Raw genomic sequence first — 22664 nt, forward strand, 5'->3', positions numbered from 1 at the left:
AATGTTTTGATTTGTAATTGTCATTTTAATAAAGTTAAAAAAAATGTATCCAACCGCTGAATTTGACCCCTGTGCTTTTTGTAATGAATCTGAAGAATCACTTGATCACAGGTTTCTATTCAATTCAATTCAATTCCCACTTTATTAGAGACATATCTCGAGGAGAGGTCCATAGTACCATAAAAAAATTATACATATTATACACGATATGTATTGTGTCCTGTCTCAAAAACCTTTTGGCGTGATATTCCAAAATTAGAAATTGCTAATATTATGTTTTACATAGATACACAAATCAGTGTCCTTCTTGGTTAATGTCATTCTCTTGGCTAAATATCACTGTTGTATATACACTGTTGTAAGTGGAGAAAAATGAAGCCCTCTTTCCAATGTTTTTTAAATGATTTCAAAAGTTTTTTTGTCTCTTGAAAAATAAAAAATAATATATATATATATCCAAGTATCTTTTATTTTAAGTATCTTTCTGAAATGTCGATGCTATTTGCTTTAAAATGCCTTACTGTTTCTTTGTTATTAACTTTAATTGTCTACCTTATTTTTTGTGTATATGTCCCTTGTTCATGATACCTCCCAAAATGTTCTATTTTCTTATATTGTATTTCCTCTACTAGCAGCTTGTATAAAATGTGTTTTTCTTGTTTATAAATTGTGTTCAATAAAAAAATAAATATATAAATATATATATGAATATATATATATATATATATATATATATATATATATATATATATATATATATATATATATATATATATATATATATATATATATAACATTTAAAAAAAAAGACTTGTATGAACACGGCCGTATACGTTGCGGGAATTGACATTTTGACACTTCCTGTCACTCCTCCATTTATTTCCGTCGCTCCCTCTGTTTTACATATACACACACTGATGTCATTTCATTGATTGGAAAAACAACAATAGTGAAAGGGGAAGCTGCACTTCTAGGGGGAGTGCAAAAACAGCATTCCACACCCACACGACAAACCTATTATTGCTACATTAAAACCAGTGGTCATCATATCCTCATGTGCTTTATCAGTTTGTCAGCTGGTTAAAATGAAGAAGAAAGAAAAAAAAACAACCTACACATGACTCATGTTTGACCACAACCATTCATCACTCATTAATTGTATTCTTACTGCACCCTTTCAGCTTCATCCCCAAATTACTAATTTTAGTTCTGAGTTTTTATTTTACAGTATCTATCACACTTTATTCTGATTTCTTAAGGTGTGATGTGGTTCTTGTTTTCAAGAATTAGGACTAAATTCAAAGCAAGACAAGCTGAAACTCGAAGAAAAAAAGAAAAAAAAAGAAAACATGTTGGTGTGGACAGGGTGGAAAGAGGAACAATGAAAGGAATTTCCCCCAGTTCCCGTGTGAGTCCCCCCACAGTGTTTTAGTAAGAGAAAAAGAAAGACACAACAAACACTGCTCACAAAAACAACAAAAAACAACTCAATACTGCTCTCTGGAGGTGTACAGCATGAGTTGAAGGCTATATTTTTTTAATTAATATTTATTTATTACAGTACACATAGGTTACAATTTAACTTTAACTTGCTGTCCGGTATGAAATGATCTGGAAAGTATACAACGACAAATAATCCCTCAACAGAACAACTTCAGGGAATTTCTTTAAAAATTAAACTTGTTCACCAACAATGGATTAAGGAGGTATCTCCTCAATTAAATTTTACCACTTCTTATTAAAATGTATAACTTAGTGTTCATACCAAATGGATCATTCCACGCCAACTTCCTTAACCTTTACAGATTTCATGATGTCTTAATGAACATTGTGTGGGATGTCATCCAGCCAGCTATTAACACTACCACTTATTCCAATTTAGGTTCACAGGGATCTGCTGGTGTTCTTTTTAACTCTTTTTTTTTCTTTGTTAAAATACCACCCAAAGAGTGAAAAGGAACCTTTTCCACCAAGTCTTTACATCTCTGTTTAAAGCAGCTGGTTTGAGAGGAAGAGTCAACAACTTGACCCCACCCCACCCCTTTATTCTATACGGTGTCCCTTTTGATATCAGTTTTAAACTTTTGCACCACCTGGTTCTGAGCTTTCACAAAAAGCTCCAGCTTGGAAAGCTTTGGCACAGTTGACCCAAAGTATAATATGTTTCAAAATATATGCATAGTAGATTCCCAGTAACTTCACACAGCAGATAACACTATCATGTCTTCCCCTTCAAAAACCAGGTTTCTCAGCTCTAAAGTTTTAGCAGGACCGAAAGGTAATGAGTTGTTTGTTGGTTTTTTAAAGCTTCTCTGTTCCGGTAAACCCTTACCTATTGTTACCAGTTTGGTTACAATTAAACCTTCAAGGTCTGTTTAATTGCAAATTATCATTCATGTGTTTTGGATCATCATCACAAGTAAAATTGATGAAGTAAAAATTTATATTTTGCCAAGTCTTATAATGAACTGTGATGCAGAGACCTGTCCAGGATGTAGCTACATCTCACCTAGTGACGGCTGACAGACTCCAGCAGATCCCCATCATACTAAATAGGATTGAAGTAGGAGATGAGAAAATGATGGGTCTCATGAGCTCAAATTCATTGTGGATCAGCTGGCCAGGAGGATTGATCCGCAGCTTCACCATGTGGCAAAGTATCTTTGGCCAGGACACCAAAGCCCCGAGATATGAGGATCAGGGTACGACCGGGTATGATTGTAAAAATAGAAACACTACATGTTGTATGAGTGTGTTTGCGTGATTTTGAAGCCTATTCTCACAAGTTTTGTAGAACCTAGACAAGATTAGACAAGATACTATGTAAGTGTAACATGTATACAGAATGTAATATCTTTTAATCACCATGAAGATGACAGAACAGGTTTGACACTCGGTCAATGATAAGGACTCATTTATGGCATTTTAATGAAATACTGACATATTTAAGGCTGCAGATGTTTATTTCACAGAGTTATCCATAAACATGCCTAGCCTGTTTTATTTACAAAATATTTTTTCTTTAAATATACCAGATCAAAATATATTACATGAAAAGATAGTATTATGGAACAAAACAAATTTAATTCCATGTAATGTCTAACGTGCTGGAATGACAATAAAAACTCCTTGAATCCTATTATACCACAAAAAAAAAATGTATTTGTTTTACCTTTCACTAAACATGCCACATTTCTTTATTCAGTCTTACATCAGGCTCCTTCTGCAATTTGAATCACTGTTTCAGAAGCACCTGCTCCACACAAAGCTGTCCAGGTGAGAAAGTATAAAGGTTTGTTGCACCAACAAACTGTATTTGCTGTGCTACACCTACAAAACACAGAGACCGTTGTGTCATTAAAAAAAAAAGTGAGTAGCTAATTAAATTTTAAAAAGGCACACACCTTTCTGTGAATGGTTAGTTTATGTGCTTTTTTCCCCCCCAAGTATGAAGATTTGTATTTATTTTGTTAAAAACCATTTAGGAATTACAGAAATTTAAAGCAGATTACCTACATTTTCCGGCTCAAAACTAGCTAGATGACTGAATGATAAAACTAAATTAGCTAGATTTGCTTCTATTCCCTTCTTATTTTAAGACAAATGAAGCAGATACAAGGTCCGGAGTTGATGTTGGATATTTACTTGGCACCAGGGACTGAAGAAAACTGTAGGTAAAGATGCTTCCTCTCTCTTCAGCCAGACAACAAGATTTCATCCTCTTGCTACAGAAGCAAAGTTGAATCGTTTGCACAGCTAGACCCAGAAGTATCGGGATAAAGGACAAGGAAGACAACTAACTAGGATGATCACAGAAACCTTTCCTTGATGAAGAAAAATCCCATCATCAACAGAAATCAAGAATAGACACTTCCAGGAATGTAAATACACAAGTTTATGACAAGGTACAATCACCGGTAACATTTAAGAGCATGAAAGCCAGATTTAGACTCTGCCAAAGGGGGAAAAACAAAACAAAACAAAAAAAAACTTCCCAGGTTCTGAAATCAGATTTTTTTGGACAAATTAAACAATATAAACTTGCATGAGAATAATGGAAGGAGAAAAGTGTGGAGAAGGAAAAGAACAGCACATGTGTCACATGTCGGAGGCAGTGCTTTATAGCATAGTATGTTGCATGTATGGCTGCCAATGGAATAGGGTCACTGTTTGTTGATGATGCACCTAGTGACAGAAGCAGCAGGATGAATTTTGAGGTGTATAGGTCTATACTCTGTTCACATTAAGACAAATGCTACAAGACCGATCCGATAACACTTCCCAGTGCAGAGAGCAAATGATCCTAAGCATACTGGAAAAGCAATGCAAGACCTTTTGGAAGTGAAGAAAAAAATTGTCAACTAAGTCACAATATCTCAACCCAATAGAGCCTCCTTACTGGAGACAAAACTAAAGGCAGAAAACCCCACAAACAAACAGCAACTAAAGATGGCTGCGGTGAAGGTCTGGCAAAGCATCACTAGGAAAAAAACTCTGAATTTGGTGACACCCAGTACTCGAGTTGTAAAATAAAATCAGGGGGGATGGTGGATTTTATCATATGGGGACAGATAATTTGTGCTGATTACAAATAATATAATATATTACAAATAATAGCACTGACCAAAACAATGACAGAAAAGAATTACATAGCAGCAGTTAAATGCAGCCTTCTGGAAGCTTTAAATATCCACTGGGCTTACGTCAAATACATCAAAACACAAAAATAAAAAACAGTTTTCTGAACTTATCAATATGATTCTGTCCTTCACAGGATAAGTAAAATGGATCACTGCAAAAATTCAAAATCTTAACAAGAATATTTGTCTTATTTCTAGTTAAAATGTCTCATTTTAGTAAAAAAAAATCTCATTAAACTTAAAACAAGACTCATCACTGGAAAAAACAAAAATTTCACCTGTTTCAAGTAGATTTTCACTTGAAATAAGTAGAAAAATCTGCCAGTGGAACAAGATGTTTTTGCTTGTAATAAGAAGATAAAGCTTGTCCCACTGGCAGATTTTCCTACTTATTTCAAGTGAAAATTTACTTGAAACAGGTGAAAATTGTCAAATAAGTTATTTTTCTGGTGTTATTTTTCTGGTGATGACTCTAAATGTTGAAATAGCAGTAAAACCACATTCATTGATGAAATTACATAAGGGATGGAAAGGAGGGATGGCATTTTTACAGTGGGGATGATTTTGACCGTTTTTATTTCAGGGGGGATGTCATCCCCCCTCATCCCCCCTCAACTCGAGTACTGGTGACACCCACGGGGTCCACACTGCAGGTAGTATTTGCAAATACATCAGTCTATCCAACTGCTTGTGATCTCCTGAAAATAGAGGTAAAGTTGTTTAAAACGGCTAAAAAAAAAAAAGGTATGATTTCAGTGCATATTTTTCTCACCTCATTAAATCTAAAAATGGATCAAAGACAAAAATCATATAAGTCTGTCACTGTGGAAAGGCTTCCAGATCCAACTCTATACGCTGAAACACCCCCACCCAACATATGCACTGGGGCACAACTGCACAGCAAATTAAACACACTTTTTTAAAATTAAGTCCTGTTCATAGCATATCGTTGGTGTTGTGTGTGATCATATGTCTGCGCAGGTTGCTGGGGTTGTTGAAGCTGGCGTTGCACTGGTTGCATGTGTACGGCTTCTCTCCTGAGTGAGTCCTCAGGTGAATTTTCAGGCTACCGTTTTGCGTGAAGCGTTTTCCACACTGTTCACATGCGTATGGCTTCTCCCCAGTGTGAATGCGCATGTGGATGTTCAGCGTGGTCTTGTTGACGAATGACTTGCCACACGTGGGGCAGGTTACGGGCGATTCCCCGGTGTGACTTGCGCGATGCACGATCAGCTCCTCGCGGCTGAGGAAATGCTTGCCGCAAAAGCTGCAGTCCAAGGACTTGTTCACCGACTGGGAGAATACGCTCTGCTGCTGGGGGAACTGGCTGATGTGGCTGGGGAGTCCCACTTGACCATTAGTGCTTATCACTGGTGATTTCAATGCAGTATTCAGTGTTGTGGAAGCCATTTGAGTGGAATGATTTCTTTCAAGTTGGCTTCCGTTGTCATGAATCAGCCTTATTGCTGCTGTGTCATTCGTTCCAGCAGTGAAATTTAGGAGACCATCAGGTGTGATGTTGTGGTCAGACAGAGAACTAAAAACCTGAAGTTCAGCTGCAGTGAAGAGGGTGGCACTCTCCTCCTGCAGAGGCACTTCTCCTCCACCGTGGACACTTATGATTCTCAGCTCCCTGTTATCATCTGTCGAGCAGGAGGTATCAGCTGTGTCTAACTCCTGAGTTCCGGCACAAACACCATTTCCGAAGTTATCCTGACCTAAAAGGACATGACAAAGAGAAAAAGCAGCTTTTGATCCAGCCTTACATAATATTACGGAGCCCCCCTGGTAACATTACATTACAACATAACAAAAAAATAAAATAATGCGTGTAGTGGCCACGAGATAATCATATCTCGTGGCCACGAGTTATTAATGCGTGGCCACGCATTATTTAATTTTTTTCAAATGTCACCAAAGGGGCTTAAAAAAATTCAGTTTGTGAGGCTTACTAACACGCTGGTGTTGCTTCATTAAATTAGGATGACGTATCCTGCAGCATGGCCAGCTCACCGTTTGGAAATTTAAAGTCAGTGGTTCAATTTAGCACAAAATAAAAAATATTGCCACATCTCCTGTGAGGTTTACGAAAAATAAAAATAGTTTTGTATGGTCTTGCGTCAAACAGCACTGGAAAAGTTTACTCACCAACAGCTGGTTCACAGCACCCAACGTCATCTTCATCTTTGATCAGAATAACATCTGGGCTCTCTACATCTTCAGGCTATCAAATGACAGCAGGTAAGAATGAACAAACTCAAATTGCAACAAAATTATTTTGACACACCATCAGGTCCAGAAGTATTTGGACAAAAAAAATCCACAATTGGTTTGAATTAAAACTATCGATATGTGATTCACCTTTGTTTCTGTAGCGGAGGAGGAAGTCTTGCTCTCTGGTTGTAGAGTGATGGAAGAAACTTCAGCTGCAGCTTTTTCAGTCACCAGTGGCTTAATGAGGACTGGAAGAGGAGAAAGACACAAGTCAAGCCTTCTTGTAACTACAATCAATCTGAGATTATAGATTTAAAAAGGAAAAATAAAGGTTGCACCGAAGCTCAAATATTGTAGGGTTTAAAGCCGTTTCAGCAGCCATAGCTGCAATAATGATGTCAAATATGGTATCTCAATTGGATATATAAATACACTAGGGCTGGGACTTTATCGCGTTAATTACAATCAATTGTGTGCAAATTGTGCAAGAAAGAATTTGCCTATCACCGGAGCTCTTCCACCTCAATTCCAAACATGTTGCAGCGAGCACAGACGACGCTCCTAGTTGGAGCAGGCAGTGTCGCCAATCCAGTCTCGACCAGATGCCAGGGGGGACTGTCATCAGTTGATGGATCCTTTATGTTTCTGTTGTTTTTCAAAACCATTTATGGTAGAAAGGTCACTTTATGTTTAACTGTTGGTCTGTTCATTTTATGCCAAGGATATTTTAACTATTTTGCAATGTTCAGTTTCCACTTTTCTGGAATGTACTTGAAAGTGCTGTTTTTTGAAATTTTACTAAACAAAAACAAATGTGTTTAAGACATAGAAAGTTTACAAAAAGTCCTGAAAAATCTTGAATATAGCTAGCTTAAAGGGGACCTATTATGAAAAACACGTTTTCTCTTGCTTTAACATATATAAAGTGGTCTCCCCTCAGCCTGCCAACTCAGAGAAGGAGGAAAGCAACCAAATTCTGCAGTGTCTGTACAGCCGCCCGGATGAGCCATCCAGTGTTGTGTGGCTTCTACGAGCCGTTCAGATTCTGCTCCCTTTCGTTACGTAACGACAATGCGATTTACATAGGTTGGCCTCCGATGCGTGAAACCACGCCCACAACTAACTCTGGTCGGAACAACAACAACTCCGCCGGCCGGAGCTTCCGCCATTTTTTCATAGCGGTGTATCACGTCATTCAGGCAGCCAATCAGCACAGTGCCTCATTATCATAGCCACGCCCCCTCAGAATCCTGCATAGATAATGAGGTTAGAGACTGGGATGATAAAGACATGGCTCAGAGGCTGAATTTCTAATTTATTTAGCAAAAACAATCAAAAGCTTGTTTTTAAGACATTCAAGGCCTGTTTAAAATAGGAATTAGATTCCATAATAGGTCCCCTTTAATTTTGTGTCTTCTGGGCAATGCAATCATATTCCTATTATTCATATTGCACTATGTTAACACTCAGTTATCAAAATAAACACAATTTTGTTGTTTAAGCTCATTTATGTGTCAATTCAATGAATCAGTCATATAACAAAATCCATTTAAATTGAAAAATGTTGCTTAAATTACAAAGCCTCTAATTAATTAGATTGATTTTTTTAAGCGAGTCCCACCACTAATATATACACATTTACACACATACACTATATATATATATATATATATATATATATATATATATATATATATATATATATGTATATATATAAATAGTACCATTAATTGATTATCTGTGGATGGCAGAAGTGAAGTCTGACTTGATTTTGATTTAATCACGTGTCAATCAGTTGTGATTGACGAGCGTTGACTGCGTCTGCATTATCATAACCTTCTAAGTTAAATGTGCAGAATTGTGTTGAAGTGAACATTTGAAACGTCTATTGATCTGCAGGAGTGGCCGCTGCCATATTAAACAAAGTAGTTGATTGTAGAATCACCTTGTGATTTGGCCCGGGGTTTGGGAAAGTTCCCCCGGAGCGGAGAGAAGCGGCTGGCCGGCCGGCTGGTCCTGGTCTGCAGCCGGAGGGAGAACAGCTCGCTCCTCATCCCCTTCATCCGCATCCTCAGGGTCTCGTTCTCCCTCAGACTCTGGCTCAGATGCAGCCGGAGCGTGTCCGAGCTGTCCGAGAACAGCTGAATGATCTCCGACACCGCCGCCTTCACCGTCACGTTCATGATGGACAAAAGCTGCGACTCCATGTTCAGGCTGGAGACTGCCATGTTTGCAGACATGTTCAACTTGGAGATCGCAGAAATGTGTCCAAAAAACAGATAAATTAACGGGGTCTTTGTGTTAGCTTTTTAGAGAGGGAGGAGACAATGCGACGGCCTTCCTGTTTGCTTTGCTGAGGGTCATTACCGTAATTCATAGAGAGGAGCGTCAGTGTGGGGTGACTCTATCTAAGATTCTCTGTGGGTATTTAACATTCCATCCAGATATCAATTGTACGTAAGAGTATTAGGGCCATGCAGGAGAAAAAGTATTTGAGAGGGGAAGATTTTTTTTTATTGTGCACTTTGAGAAAAAAGTCGAAATGTCGAGATTAATGTTGAAATACAATTTCAAGAATAAAGTCAAAATTTCGTCTATAAAGTCGAAATTTCGTGAATAAAGTCGGAATTTCGAGAATAAAGTTGAAATACATTTCGATTTCAACATTATTCTCAACATTTCGACTTTTTTCTCAACATTTCGACTTTTTTCTCAAAATTACTTCGACATTAATCTCAACATTTCGACTTTTTTCTCAACATTTTGACTTTTTTCTCAACATTTTGACATTTTTCCTGACATTTCAACTTTTTTCTCGTCATTTCGACTTTTTTCTCAACATTTCGACTTTTTTCTCGAAATTGTACTTCGACATTAATCTCAACATTTCGACTTTTTTCTCAACATTTTTACTTTTTTCTCAACATTTTGACTTTTTTCTCGACATTTTGACTTTTCTCAACATTTCAACTTTTTTCTCGAAATTGTACTTTGTCATTAATCTCAACATTTCGACTTTTTTCTCAACATTTCGACTTTTTTCTGGACATTTCGATTTTTTTATCGACATTTCGACTTTTTTCTCAACATTTCGACTTTTTCTCGACATTTTGACTTTTTTGTCGAAGTTAATAATGAAAAAAAAACCTTCCTCCTCTAAAATATTATTTTTATTTTTCTCCTGCCTTGCCCTAATACTCTTCAGTACCAATAGTAATCAGTAGCCAAATAAAGAGACATTTCTAACAACACGCTCAGTTCATTGGTGTCATTAGTGAAGTCAAATAACAGGTGGACAAAGGTGATTATAGCCAACAGCACAAAATGTTTTTTCAAGTTAAAAGATAAAGTTTCATCGAAGGGATATTTTTACCCTCTCCCTGGTTGCCTCCATAGATTGTAAAATTACTGGTCAGACTATCTCTGATGCCACCAAGGTTTTCTGAAGAGTTGTTTTGAAGCTTCTTCTTCTTCTCATACTACATGCCCCCATGTGGCCAATTAAACTGATCCTTAAGCCAAATAGTTAGCCACAGCTACCAGCTTCTTTTTAATTTTTCACAATCACAATTTTGTTTTCAATCACAAAATCCAGAATTACAATCAGACAAATATTTTGATCAACATGTAACTAACATGACCAAGCATACCGGTATATTACATATAAGCAACAGCCACAGGTGATGAACAATAGTTTAAAGAAAAAAAAAGAGAGAATTAAGAGAATTAATCTGGAATGAAAGTAAAGTAATGAAAGTAAACCTTCATAAACACATGTGGTTTGTTTATATGTTTTAAGGACTTTTTGAAAGTAAGAATTTCATTAAAAAATTAAAAACAGTGGATTGCTATTTGAAAACCTATGTCAGTGGAGGAAATATTTTGCTAAAATAATTAAAGTATTACATAAAATATCACTCTTTTTTTTCCTGCAACAAAACCCCTATTTTAATAGTGTGTTAATAGTAAGTTTAAGACTGATGCTTGAGTGTCTTTCTCTGAGGTCAAGGTTTGAAAACATCCCCAAAAAGTTCTGATAGACATAGAATTTACAATAGAATTTACAATTATTACAATCTATATTAAATCTTTGTCTAAGAAAAGCATTGCAAGGGTAGATACCACAGCTACCAGCTTCTTGAGTCAATCCACACCCGAGGATACGCAGTACTGCCGGCAAACGATTGCAGAAGATTATTCCAATTCATATGTGGTTTCGATGATGAAATTTAAAAATAATCGCTGTGTTTAGCTTATGCAGGGTTAGTACAAATGACTAATTACTTTGCTAAGCTTCGTAGCATATTGGCTAAGCTGACTGCCATCAGAAGTCTAGTCCTTGATTTTGAAAAGAGCAGACCCATTTTTTAAGTTTATTTCTGCTGTGAAGTTGGACATTTTAACATGAGAGTCAATGTAAAGTGATTCTTTTTGGAGACATCCCCCTGTTTTCGGTCAGTGTACTGCAATGATACAATGATCTGCATTGCTGACATTAAAGATGAAGTGAAGAGCTCATCATCATCTCTCATGGTGGTCCACACTCTACAGATATTGTAGCTGAATGGCTTCTGTGCTGTGTCAAATGGGTTTTGCATACAGCCAGGATATCTCTCTATTTTCCATTATGTGGAAAAATGTCTAAGTTTCAGCAGCTGGTGTTTAATTTATGTTCTATAGGGAATAAATGATGGGTTTATGAGATTTGCAAATTATTGCACTATGTTTTTATTTATATTTTACACAGTATCCAACCTTTTTGGAATCTATGTCCAATAAATATCCTTTATGCATAACAATAAAACAAAATAAACATGTTAAAGGGGTCCAATTTTATCTCAGGCATCTAATCAAGATGTGCTTGAATTTAATCCTATCCATCCTTGTCGGTCTCAAAGTAACTCTCACTGTTTTTACTTCTTGCCACCTCTATCTGAAGTATCATATTGAAGATATAATATGAAAATAATTAAGAGGCCACAAAAGTGATTTAACTTTTTACTTCTCTACAAAGTACGGTGACAATGATGTGTATTCAAGATTTGTGAAAACAACCAGAAACACAACAGCATTTTAGAAAATAAACACAAAAACAAAAAAACTAAAATGAAACCACATCATCTGAACAGGGTGCTATTCTGCATGTTGCACTTAAGGAAAATACCCCAAAAGACGCCCTAAAGAGTTTTTTTTAAGTAATATAATTCCTATAATAAGATACTTGTCTCTTTTACAATAAGAAGGCAATCCAATGGCATCACATCCATTCCATAAAACATTTTTTTTAGTTGTGGAAACATTTTCATTTAGCATTTTTGTTTTTCCATAAACACACATTGATTTAAAAGGCTCAACATTCTTCTCTTATGTGCTCAAAAGACTGACAACACGTGAAAAAACCCCAGCTTCATGTAGTCTACTTATAACATTACATCACCATGTTTTTTTTGTTATTTTAGCTTAGTTTCGACCTACATAGCTTTTTTATTGTTGTAAATGTACACTAAGACTTACTCACATCAGCATCTTTTCAGTCTTTTTTTTTACTCTCAGTTTTGTTCCTCTGCCTTGTCTCCTTCACTTTCCTCCATCTCACAACTCTTTGCAACGTCTGCCTTCTCTCCAGTTTCCTCTCCCTCTGCAATATTTTTTCCTTGTGTCTCTTCCTGGTTGTCCACTGTCTCACTTTCGTGAGTTGACGCCTCTCCTGATGCATCGTCTCCTTTCTCTTTCTCTGCTTCCTCTTTTCCATCCTTTCCATCTTCTTTCTCCAGCTTTTCTTTGTTCCTCCTCTCGTTTTCAATTTTGGAGAGGCTGTGACAGAGGGACTGGACATATGTGAATACACACATGGGGTCAGGGTGATTGCCCATCATGATCATGTCAGCCACTTCCAGCAGAGGGCAGCAGTCAGCCAGGGATCTGGCATGGAGAAAAGCAAAGTAGAAAGAAATGATGAAGGAATGAGAATAATACTACAAAATGGAAATGTTGCTTGTTTTGAATTCCAGATTTGTACAATAACTATCTGAGGTTCACCACCAGTTTAAGAATGTCTCTGGATATCTTGTTATAATAATGATACACTGTACTTACTGCTAATATAACTCAGGCTTTATCTTGTAAATTGTCATATTTTATTACATTACCATCATTGTATTGAGATGTGTTTTTTTATGTTGACATGCAGAGAACAATTCTTCTCTTACAGAACAAAAAAGAGTACCAAAAAGCCCATACTCTGCAGTTTCGAAGGCCAAAGTAAAGTTTTTCTCCCTTTCTTCTGGTTTTAGTGAGCTGTAGTCAAAAGCATCTGGAAAGAAGCGATGGATCAGTGCACAGAAAGCCAGACCATTACACCAAGATGACGAGAAGTTTTCTATTTTGACGCCCTGCAATGACAAAGAGACAGAAACTAAGGAGGAGAAAAAAGCACATTGTCCACTAGATCTTCTACTGGAGGTTTAGTGAGCTCACCTCATAGTTGCGTGACTTGCTCTGACACCACTGAAGTATTTTCTGTTTTATTGATGCCCCAGTTGCCGTAGCATTAGACGACCTTTGAAGTCTGAAGTTGCGAGGTATTGGTGTCCTAAGAAAGCCAATTGTTATACAATTATTTAAGTCTGAATGTTTTCATATTTAGTGTAAAGTTTATTTAATATAGTGGATATTGCACTTACTCCGGTGCACCTTGTTGGAACTTGGCTATGATGTCTCTTTTGGCAGATGCTCTGACAGAGCGTGCAGAGGTTCTGGGTCGGGAGATAGAGGCAGGAGGACCAGTCTTTCTTTTGAGCTTCCCTTGTTTTTCTGCCTCTTTAAGATTTCCTTTGTCTGATCTCTCTGTATCCACCTTTTTGACTTGTTTTTTGCTCTCTTCTCCTTTTGCCTCTTTTTCATTTACATGTTCCTCTTCAGCTTTTGTTTTTTTCTTACATTTACTTCCTTCTTCGTCCTTTGTATCCTTTTCATCTTTACCATTCCCGCAGCTCTGGACTTCTTCCACCTGCTCTCCCTCCTTTTCTTCCTGTTCCTTACCCTCCTTCTCATCTTTATCTAGGCTTGCTTTTTCGGGTTCAGTCACATCAGCGACAGCTGACACTTTGTCTTTATCTGGTCCAGCCTCTTCAGTGTCACCATCAGAAGGCTGCGGAGGAGTCTGGGGTTTGTTTGCATCTCCATCAGTGACCTCTTCTTGTCTTGACTGTTCTTGTACGTCATCTCCCTCACCCGTCTCCACCATATCCATTACCCTTTGACCTTCTGCTGTCTCCTCTGGGCTTTTGTTCTCCACCTGCCCCGACTCGTCAGCCTGGACAAGAAAATGAAAGATACATTTTATTTAAACTAAGTCAAGTACAATTCAGGATGATTTGAGTAATTGTACATATTAGGGTCATTGTAAGATGGAATGTTCTTTTATTTATTGAAAATACTCATTACAAATTGAGGTCGCTCCAAAAATAAACCTATGATCGGTAAAAGACGCCATGGTTAAGGCATGGTTAACCATGTCTCATGAACAGGAGATCCCTGAAGATGTACAATCAAGAATAGTTTATGGAGGAGAGTTACAAAGTAAGTCAGTGTTTAGGCATCCACAAGTCCACAGTTGACAAACTGTCTATAAATAGACAGTTTAATACTGTGGGTACCTCTTCCCAGAAGAAGAACCCTGATGACTCTAAAAGCTAAACGAAGAACTCTCAATGAGGTAAAAAGGAACCGATGAGTGTCAGCTAGGGATTTGAAGACAAAATGAAATGAAATAAAGCCTTACTGCGTGGTGTTTGTATATTCTCTGTGTATTTGCATGGGGTTTTCTTTCCAGGTACTCCAGCTGCCTCCCCCACAAACATGTACATCAGGGTTGGGTGATTATTCTAAATTGTCCATATGATCGACTGTGAGTTTGTGGTTGTTTGTCTATGTGGCCCTGGGGTAACCTGCTCCAGGATTACCCCTGCCTTTCACCCAAAGAGAACTGGCATCGGTTTCACCAGATCACCATAACCCTGAATAAGAATGAGCTGGTATACATAATGGCTGGATGGAAGGAAAATAAAATACAATAAACCTTGCTGTGCAATTTGCCTACAAACACCTGATTTAATGGTCAAAAATGGCTTTTGAATATTGTGCAGATCTGTTCCTGCTTGAAATCCAACAAAGGAGGATCCACCAGCTACAGTGGTAAATCCAAGGGCTCACTCATTTGTTCACTAGCACTGTGAGTGTATGTGTGTTCAATGAAGACAGTGCATTGAATCAATGAAAAAAGCAATCAGTTCCAATTTCAATTTCCACACATTTTTTCTGGCTGCAATGTTTGTTTATATATACATATAGCTACATGCATCTTCTAAATCCCTCATCCAAACACAACACCTGTTACAGCCAAATATAAACCAATCACAGCACTGTGAAAAAAGTTATTGATCTCCAATTTAACTTAATCTTACAAGTGAGAAAAAGGAAACTGGACCTGGTTGTTATTGTTGGCATCTGTTTGATACGTCGTCTCTGTGTCATTGCTGGGCGATTCTCCATCCATGATGTCCAGTTAATCCCAGTTTGTTCACTGGAGTAAGACTTTCAGTTTAACACAACAGGATACTCAAACAATCCCCTCTGCTTTCCTTAAGAACAAAATATTCTCATTCAGTAAAAGGTGCGGTGTCCTCAAGGAACGTGTCTCTCTGCTTCACTGTTAGACTTTTCCGCTGTCTCTGTTGCCCTTACTCCTCCTCTCAGGCAACACTACTCTGTGTTTGTGGTTGGTGTATTGGTTTGTGTATATCCGCCTTCACCCCCTTTCACCCGACACCTCACCCCCATCTTTGTGAGGATTCCTATGCTTCTTTATCTGACCTTTTGAACAACACACGTTCCAAAAATAGCGTCACAGTGACATAGGCCCAGGCTTGCTGGCCTGACAGCTGCATCTGCTGTGGTAACTACAACTGTACACACAGAAACACACACGAACACACACATGTAGGCACATGCATGGTGTCTATTTAACACTTGCTTTCTCTTACACATGCAGACACAACCTGACCACAATCTGACTGTTTCCTTAGTCTTTTACGTCCGGTGATGATTTGATGCTATAATGTGATGATAGGTTGTTTGAATTACATTCTGTGCAATGAAGTATTTTAGCATTTGGATAATTTCTAAATGTTAAATTTGAACCTATAACCCAGAACCCATACAATGTGCTGTTTAGACAAAATTGTTTGTGTTTGATTAGGAGCAAAAGGCTGCTTACTTTAAAGTTGGAATGCTATGTTTTTTCATTTGTTCATTTCACAGTTTTAAATGTGCTCAAATGATAAGTTTACACAAAGTTAATATACTGTAGCATAGATTTATTGTCAAATGAGGCATGTATCTGCCTGGAGAACAGTGTAAATCTGCCTGTGAGACTGACAGACTGCACAATTAAGATGTTATAAAGGGAAATCTGAAATCAGTGCCTCAGTGCTTGGACATATATGTAGATGTTCCAAGAAAAATCAGACTAAGGCTATAAAATCAGGCACTTGTGGTCTTACACTTACCCTTTTTTCCCTAATATGTATATTATTGCTACAAAAAGGCAGTAGGACTCTTATGAATGTAAGCAATAACTCAGACAAATTATCCGCGAACATTGTGAACAGTTGGATGATGTCATTTTTGACACACAAGCAGCTTTGGCTTATTTTACAATATATTCACTTTCACAAAAAGTTTGACCTATTCAAAGGTACATGTGAAAGTAGAAGACATTTTCCATACATCAGTTAACAGCAAAATAAATCATTACAGTTACTAAAGCAGTGAGTCATAATTGCATATGCTGTAGGTGCATACTTTTGATCTATTACATTTTTTTTGTGAATCAAAACAAAAATGGGTGCTAACAAAGGAAAACTCAATAGAATTGCCTTTGAAGTAAAAATTAAAAAAAAATTCCTTCACAGTACATTGAAGTTCACATTGTGTCTTCAGCATGTGAGTTGTCTCTGGGCGAGTGGTTGTTTTGTGCTTGGAGTTCATATAGCAAGTAATTAAGTCTTGGGGGGGGTTGCTCAAAACTAACGTCTGAGTGCTTTGAAACACACTTATTTGGTAAGCTGTGTACTGCATAAACTGCTAATTAACAGAAAGGTTTAACATATGATGAAATAAATCGTTTTGTGACACTTTGAAGTAAATAAAAGCATAATTTTGGACCTTTAAAATACACTTTATCATGTTATACACTTGTTGGAGGGCAATCTTCTTCCATCTGGAACAAGCTTTTCCTCTCCTTTTCTGTATGATCAAGATCAGTAGGTGAGTTTCCATTTTACCTTAAAAATTACAAAATGTGGAGTCATAAATTGAAAATACATCTATGAAACATGTCCATTTTCTCGAATTCACAAATATTCAAAAATATTTATATACTCACTTGAGGTGAGGTTTTCTGTCTTCTTTTTTGTTTACCCCAGTGGTTCAATTAGGGAATGTTTTGCAAAAATGCACTGGGAACACTTTTATTGGCATTTTCAGATCACATGGCATACAAAAAAGAGTTTTCTTGTGTGTGTTAGAACCTGCGCCTTTGGGCATGAAGTAGCAGCTGCACCAAGATGAGTTATTGCCTCACATAACTCATAAAAGGTTATGCAAAATATTCAAAGCGTGTGTAATTGTGGACAATGACACGCAAAAAAATCCCTCAAATGTGGCTGGCTTCATGTATAGGAAGTTTGTCTTATGACAATTTGTTGTAGATGTCTATCTCTTTCAAGTAAAAACCACCACAAACAGTTGTGGCAAAAATACCTGCCAAAGTTAAAGCAGTACAAATTATTTTTCCATGTTAAAACACTACTTTCCATTTCATTTGATATTGCAAACATTCTGGGGGCATAGACTGTAGACATAAGTAGACAACTTTTGCATGACGTCACCCACAGGTGTTCTGAAGAACAGCTTTGAAGCCTTGTAACGGCACAGCATCATGTTGCCTGGGAAGCCACTTGCAACACACTCACCTTGTAGCGTTGGTGAATGTTTACAACAGGATATCTTATTCCAAATGCTTCAGTGGCAAAATCAGAACAAAAGAAACACTGCGTTTAGGCACTGGGTATACGTTTCTACATTCATATTTTGCATGATAAAGTATATAAAAGTACTCTTATATACAGTAGTTGTTATAGATGTGAAATCTTGTCAAAACTGTTTTCCGTACCAGATGGTAAAGACTTATTTTGGCACTGAGGTTTGATATTTTGACATGGAGGTCAATGAAGATTTTGAGAGCTTGAGCTCCTAGTGCTCCTGTCAACTGACTGGAATAAACACATTAAAGACAACATACTTAATATTTCACACACAAAAAGGTGTTAAGCCCATAAAAACATGACTAAGAGCAATGTCCAAACCATTACTAGACTTTATTTGTTCACTATCACTTAATTGGATTTTTCTCAAAGCCCTTAGTTATTTTTCAGCCAGAATCAACAGCATGATTCAACCTCTAAATTCAATGAACAGATCTTTGTAGTTGATTATGATTGATTAAGAAGATCTGTATTACGATGCAATACAAGATATATAATTAAAAATACCATGATGTCATTGCAGAAGCTTGGGCATCTGTATCAGATGCCTCCCTAGAGGTGTCCCAGGCATGTCCCACTGGGAGGAGCTCCCGGGGAAGACCCAGGACACGCTGTAAAGATGATGTCTCTCGACTGTTAAACAGCAATAGCATTAAACTTGTGGTCTGGCATATCACTTATGGACACTCTTTTAAACCTTAAAGTTCAACCTTTATTAAGACAGAGAAAACTCTTGACACTTTCTAATAGGTATAAAGAATATCCTGAACAGGAAAAGAAGCAGGTATTTGATTATCACACAGCAGTATAAACACCATTTACAGAAAAAATATGCATACAGCAAGTTATTTTAATACAGATAAGCATCAGTCATACATATCAAAACTAGAGGACATAAAATATAATTGCCTATTAAACAGGGCTAATTACAGTCAACCCTATATATACCAACATAAAGTCAACCATTGACCTGCTCCTCCAAAGTCTGGACAGAGGCAGTTTGATTTGTCAGGCTGGGCAGTTTTCCATGTTGCCTAAGCCCATGTAAGCTGCTTCTGAGAATGGACTACTCTTCTGATGGTTTTGTGGAGAAGATACTATTTATTCTCCAGGCACCTGTCTACCCACATCCTATGTTGTCGTCTGTTGTGTCTTTTTTTTGTTCTCTCGGACGGGATGTACTGGAATACATTTTGTTTTGTCGGGACGCTGACTCAATGACAAATACATGAATCTTAAGAAGAAACTGGGCCCCTTAATGCCTTTGTTGGACATATTTTTCAAATTCTGTCCTAGATTTTAGAGGAAGCCAATAAAAGGAAGCTAAAATATATATAACTTGATATTTCCTGGTATTTCTGACCATGAGAAAGCATTTTAGATCATCTGGTGGCTCTTCAAAGATTATATGTAAGAGTTCCAGTCAGGAATCTTACAAAAATTGGCATAAGAATAATAAGAATAATATGCTGGCATCTTCAGTGAGATTCATAACAATCACATCTGACTGAAGATAATACATTGGCTTTTCTGGTAGTGAAAACTGAGTTTCTGTTGAGGCTACAGGGAGAGAGACTTTCTCAAACTGGGTCAAAATAAATATGTATTGCATATAAAAAAGGTACCAAGTCAATTTCTACAAATGATATGAGCGAGTGAGGCAACAGCAGCTGTATTTCATCAGCCTGTTAAGTCTTGATTGGTCAGGACTGACTCCGGCAACATTTATAAACCCTCCCCTACACACTGTCCATTGCTACTAGCATTCATCATGATGACAGCAGGTGGTTTCTTGAGGTAAGGGCGTGTTTGTGGGGTGGCTTCCAGCTGATTTTTAAGAAGTCCTTTTTAAATTTTTGTTTCTTGACTACAGGGTTTCCTTTGCTGCATTCCTGATGGTGATTACGTCTGGGATTCCTATTAAAAGTAAGGTATCTACTTTGCAGTCACAATGTGCATGTAGTTATGCTAAGGTTCTATTAGTGTGTTTGTGTGTGTCCCCTCAGGCTCAAAACCCAGCCAGCTCAGTGGCGGTGATGGCAGTGCATATCTTGCTGCTTACCAAGGAGCACCCTCTAGTCATTCAGCACCTGTGCTCTATAATCCTGCTGGTGCTGTCTCTGCACCAGTATATGTATTTCAAGAACCGAGTGAACAAACTGTTGCTCAAAGTGGGCCAGTGCTAAGTAGCTTAAGCTCAACTATGCCTTTTGTGAGATACACAGTACCAGCTGCTTCTGCTGGACTGGTTCAGGCAGAACATGTGGCATATCCCCAGCTTGAAGCTGGGGAATCTGACTCGTCAGGTAATGATGCAAAATGCATGGCTTTACTCTAAATTCTGAGGCAACCCTGACAGACTCTCTCCACAGAAACTCAGTGGGCTGTGGCTCCAAACACCTTCTCTGAGGACGCATCAGCTGATGCCCTTGACCCAAGTGACTTCCTACCCCCACTCCCTCAACCACCGGCTGTACCTGACCTCCAGTCAGGGGAAAGACTCAGCATTGTGAAGGAAGCTGAACTCGGCAACTACCAGCAGCAGACGGAAGAATTTGGCTATCCTTTTGACCAGCAAAGCCCTGAACAGGGATTCGCAAGCTTGGTGGTGCCACACTTTGGGCTTGGTGGCTTCGGGGGTTTCCTCAGTCCTAACTTTGACTACAGGCTCGTGTATGGCTTGTATCCACCTGGCACCCAGACTACCTTCAGTCGGCACCATGAGACGGGCAAAGACTACAATCAAGCCATCCACTATCTGAAGGAGCATTCTTCTGACGACCAAGGTCCTGTCCAACAGAGAAAGGTCTTCCAAGTTTCCTCCTAGAGTGGCAAACTCCCTGTACTATGGTATGTTGCTCAACTCGGATCTGTTAATGACACAACTATCTTAAACCTTTTAACACCTGTCCTCTTCTAGGTTGAATAAAAGCAACATGGAATGCCATCAATAAAGAGCATACTGAACTTCTGAATGTAGTAATGGGTCCTGTGATCTGAATCCCCTCAGCAAGTACATTTGGCAAAGGCAATATTTGTTTTTTTTTGTTTTGTACTGTTTATTCCGAATATGCCAATTACCAGGAAGCAAATAATAAAGCACAGAAAAACCAAAAATAAATGACATATTCAAAAAGGAGTGAAAAGAAGCATAGCTTAATATTGCATGTGCTTATTAAACTGAATGGCATAACTTGTCCAGATGTGCTGCAGGTGAGTCTGGTCATACAACAAGTAGATTACTTAATGTAATGGAGCTGAAGTATCTGCCTGGTTAACACTTTTGCTTTCAGAAAGATCCTGAGTGATCAGTTAAAATGGAAACATACGGTAATCCATGCAAGGTGCACCTTGTGGGTAATGCAGGCAAAACTCAATATTGGCGTAATTGCAGAGACGAACATCAAGTATCTACACATAGAAGTGGGGTGGTAAAGTTTGCATAGACCTGCAAAATTCAACCAGGTTCTCAAGTAATGAGTTACCTGGGGAGTGACTTACTTCAGAAATATTGTAACTTCTTGGTCTGGGACACCATGTCCAGGGTCTACCCTCACTGTTGCCTGAAGACTTGGCTAAACTTCCAGTCATATAGCCTGCACCAGTCTTTACTGTCTTATCCACTGAAAATTCAGAGAAGCATGGCAGTGAACATGCAACACAAACATAGGGGTTGCAACAGCCCACACAGAATCCACACCTTATCTCAATGCTTTTTCAAATCCTGAAGCGTTAAGACTTAATATCCATGACCTGTGAAATTCAATGATGTGGGACCCTCGTGTATAAAGTGGTTCTACAAGCTTAGTTTTTTTGGCTTGCATCTTAAATTTTGCGTTACAACTTGTTTAGCACGCTGGGATAAATGATAGAGGGTTGGTTTCTTGGCTCTGTCAAAGTACTGCATATTGTCAAACCCAGTTTCTTCCTGGACTTGTTTTTTTGCAGTTATGTCAATTCTAATAAGTGAAAAGACCTGGAAATTGAGCACTTTCTATTGACATTTCATTTGCCTGGCACAATGCTCCGAGCATAATGAACCCATGAATTAAGTCTCTTACACCTGTAATGTTGCAGACCAACATTGTATCCTGACATCAGTGAAGTGTCATGTAATACAACACTTAAATATATTTGAAATCTCCAGTATTCACAGATTTACCCCCCTGTGATGGGTCACTACATGCAAGTTTGAAATTATCTGTATTAAATCAAATGAGGGAAAGGAAGAAATTTGACACATTTCAGTAAAGAATGTAAATTAAATTTTTGTTTTAAGCGCTTGTTTTATGGAAAAATTTCTAAAGATTTGGTCTCTTTAGTCAGTTTCATTTTCTCATCCATCACTTCTCTCTTCTCTGCCTCTATCCACCGTAGCTGTGTGAGCTAGTTTCATTGTTGCTGATGTGTAACAGTGTTATGAAGCGATATGTAATTGTCATAAACAGCCCGTAAGGGACTTACTTTGGCTGGCATATGCCAATAGCAGGGACAGGAGACAGCAAGGGCTAGATGATGTAAAAGTAAAATAATTATTCAAAAAATCAAAACAGTTTTTTAATGTGAACGTGCTTTGTGTTGCTTTTAGCGTGTCCAACTTTGCAGCATAAACCCTAACCTTAACCCTTAAGACTAAGTACAAATAATGTTTTGGTATCAGCGAGATTTCACATCCATGACAACTGTATGGGGGGCAGGGTGA

General features: G+C 37.9%; 3 protein-coding genes across 3 annotated transcripts; 1 reads left to right on the plus strand and 2 right to left on the minus strand.

Annotated features, from left to right (window-relative positions):
- Positions 1-4989: 4989 nt before the first annotated feature.
- LOC133447580 (zinc finger protein 287-like) lies at positions 4990-9160 on the minus strand. Its single transcript, XM_061726291.1, has 4 exons — positions 8800-9160; positions 7002-7102; positions 6789-6864; positions 4990-6358 (listed from the first exon to the last, which is right to left on the minus strand). The coding sequence occupies exons 1-4, from the start codon at positions 9092-9094 to the stop codon at positions 5577-5579; spliced, it is 1254 nt and encodes a 417-aa protein (XP_061582275.1). The 5' UTR covers positions 9095-9160; the 3' UTR covers positions 4990-5576.
- A 1479-nt stretch (positions 9161-10639) lies between these two features.
- smtnl1 (smoothelin-like 1) lies at positions 10640-15636 on the minus strand. The gene is made up of 5 exons (XM_061726292.1): positions 15343-15636; positions 13538-14169; positions 13332-13446; positions 13095-13246; positions 10640-12776 (listed from the first exon to the last, which is right to left on the minus strand). Exons 1-5 carry the CDS (start codon positions 15409-15411, stop codon positions 12404-12406), a joined length of 1341 nt encoding a protein of 446 aa, XP_061582276.1. The 5' UTR covers positions 15412-15636; the 3' UTR covers positions 10640-12403.
- A 4097-nt stretch (positions 15637-19733) lies between these two features.
- LOC133447364 (uncharacterized) lies at positions 19734-20937 on the plus strand. Its single transcript, XM_061726037.1, has 5 exons — positions 19734-19759; positions 19836-19888; positions 19969-20268; positions 20335-20812; positions 20883-20937. The coding sequence occupies exons 1-4, from the start codon at positions 19734-19736 to the stop codon at positions 20787-20789; spliced, it is 834 nt and encodes a 277-aa protein (XP_061582021.1). The 3' UTR covers positions 20790-20812; positions 20883-20937.
- The last annotated feature ends 1727 nt before the right edge of the window (positions 20938-22664 follow it).

This window comes from Cololabis saira, chromosome 7, assembly GCF_033807715.1.
Source record: "Cololabis saira isolate AMF1-May2022 chromosome 7, fColSai1.1, whole genome shotgun sequence".
In the NCBI taxonomy this organism is placed as follows: domain Eukaryota; kingdom Metazoa; phylum Chordata; class Actinopteri; order Beloniformes; family Belonidae; genus Cololabis; species Cololabis saira.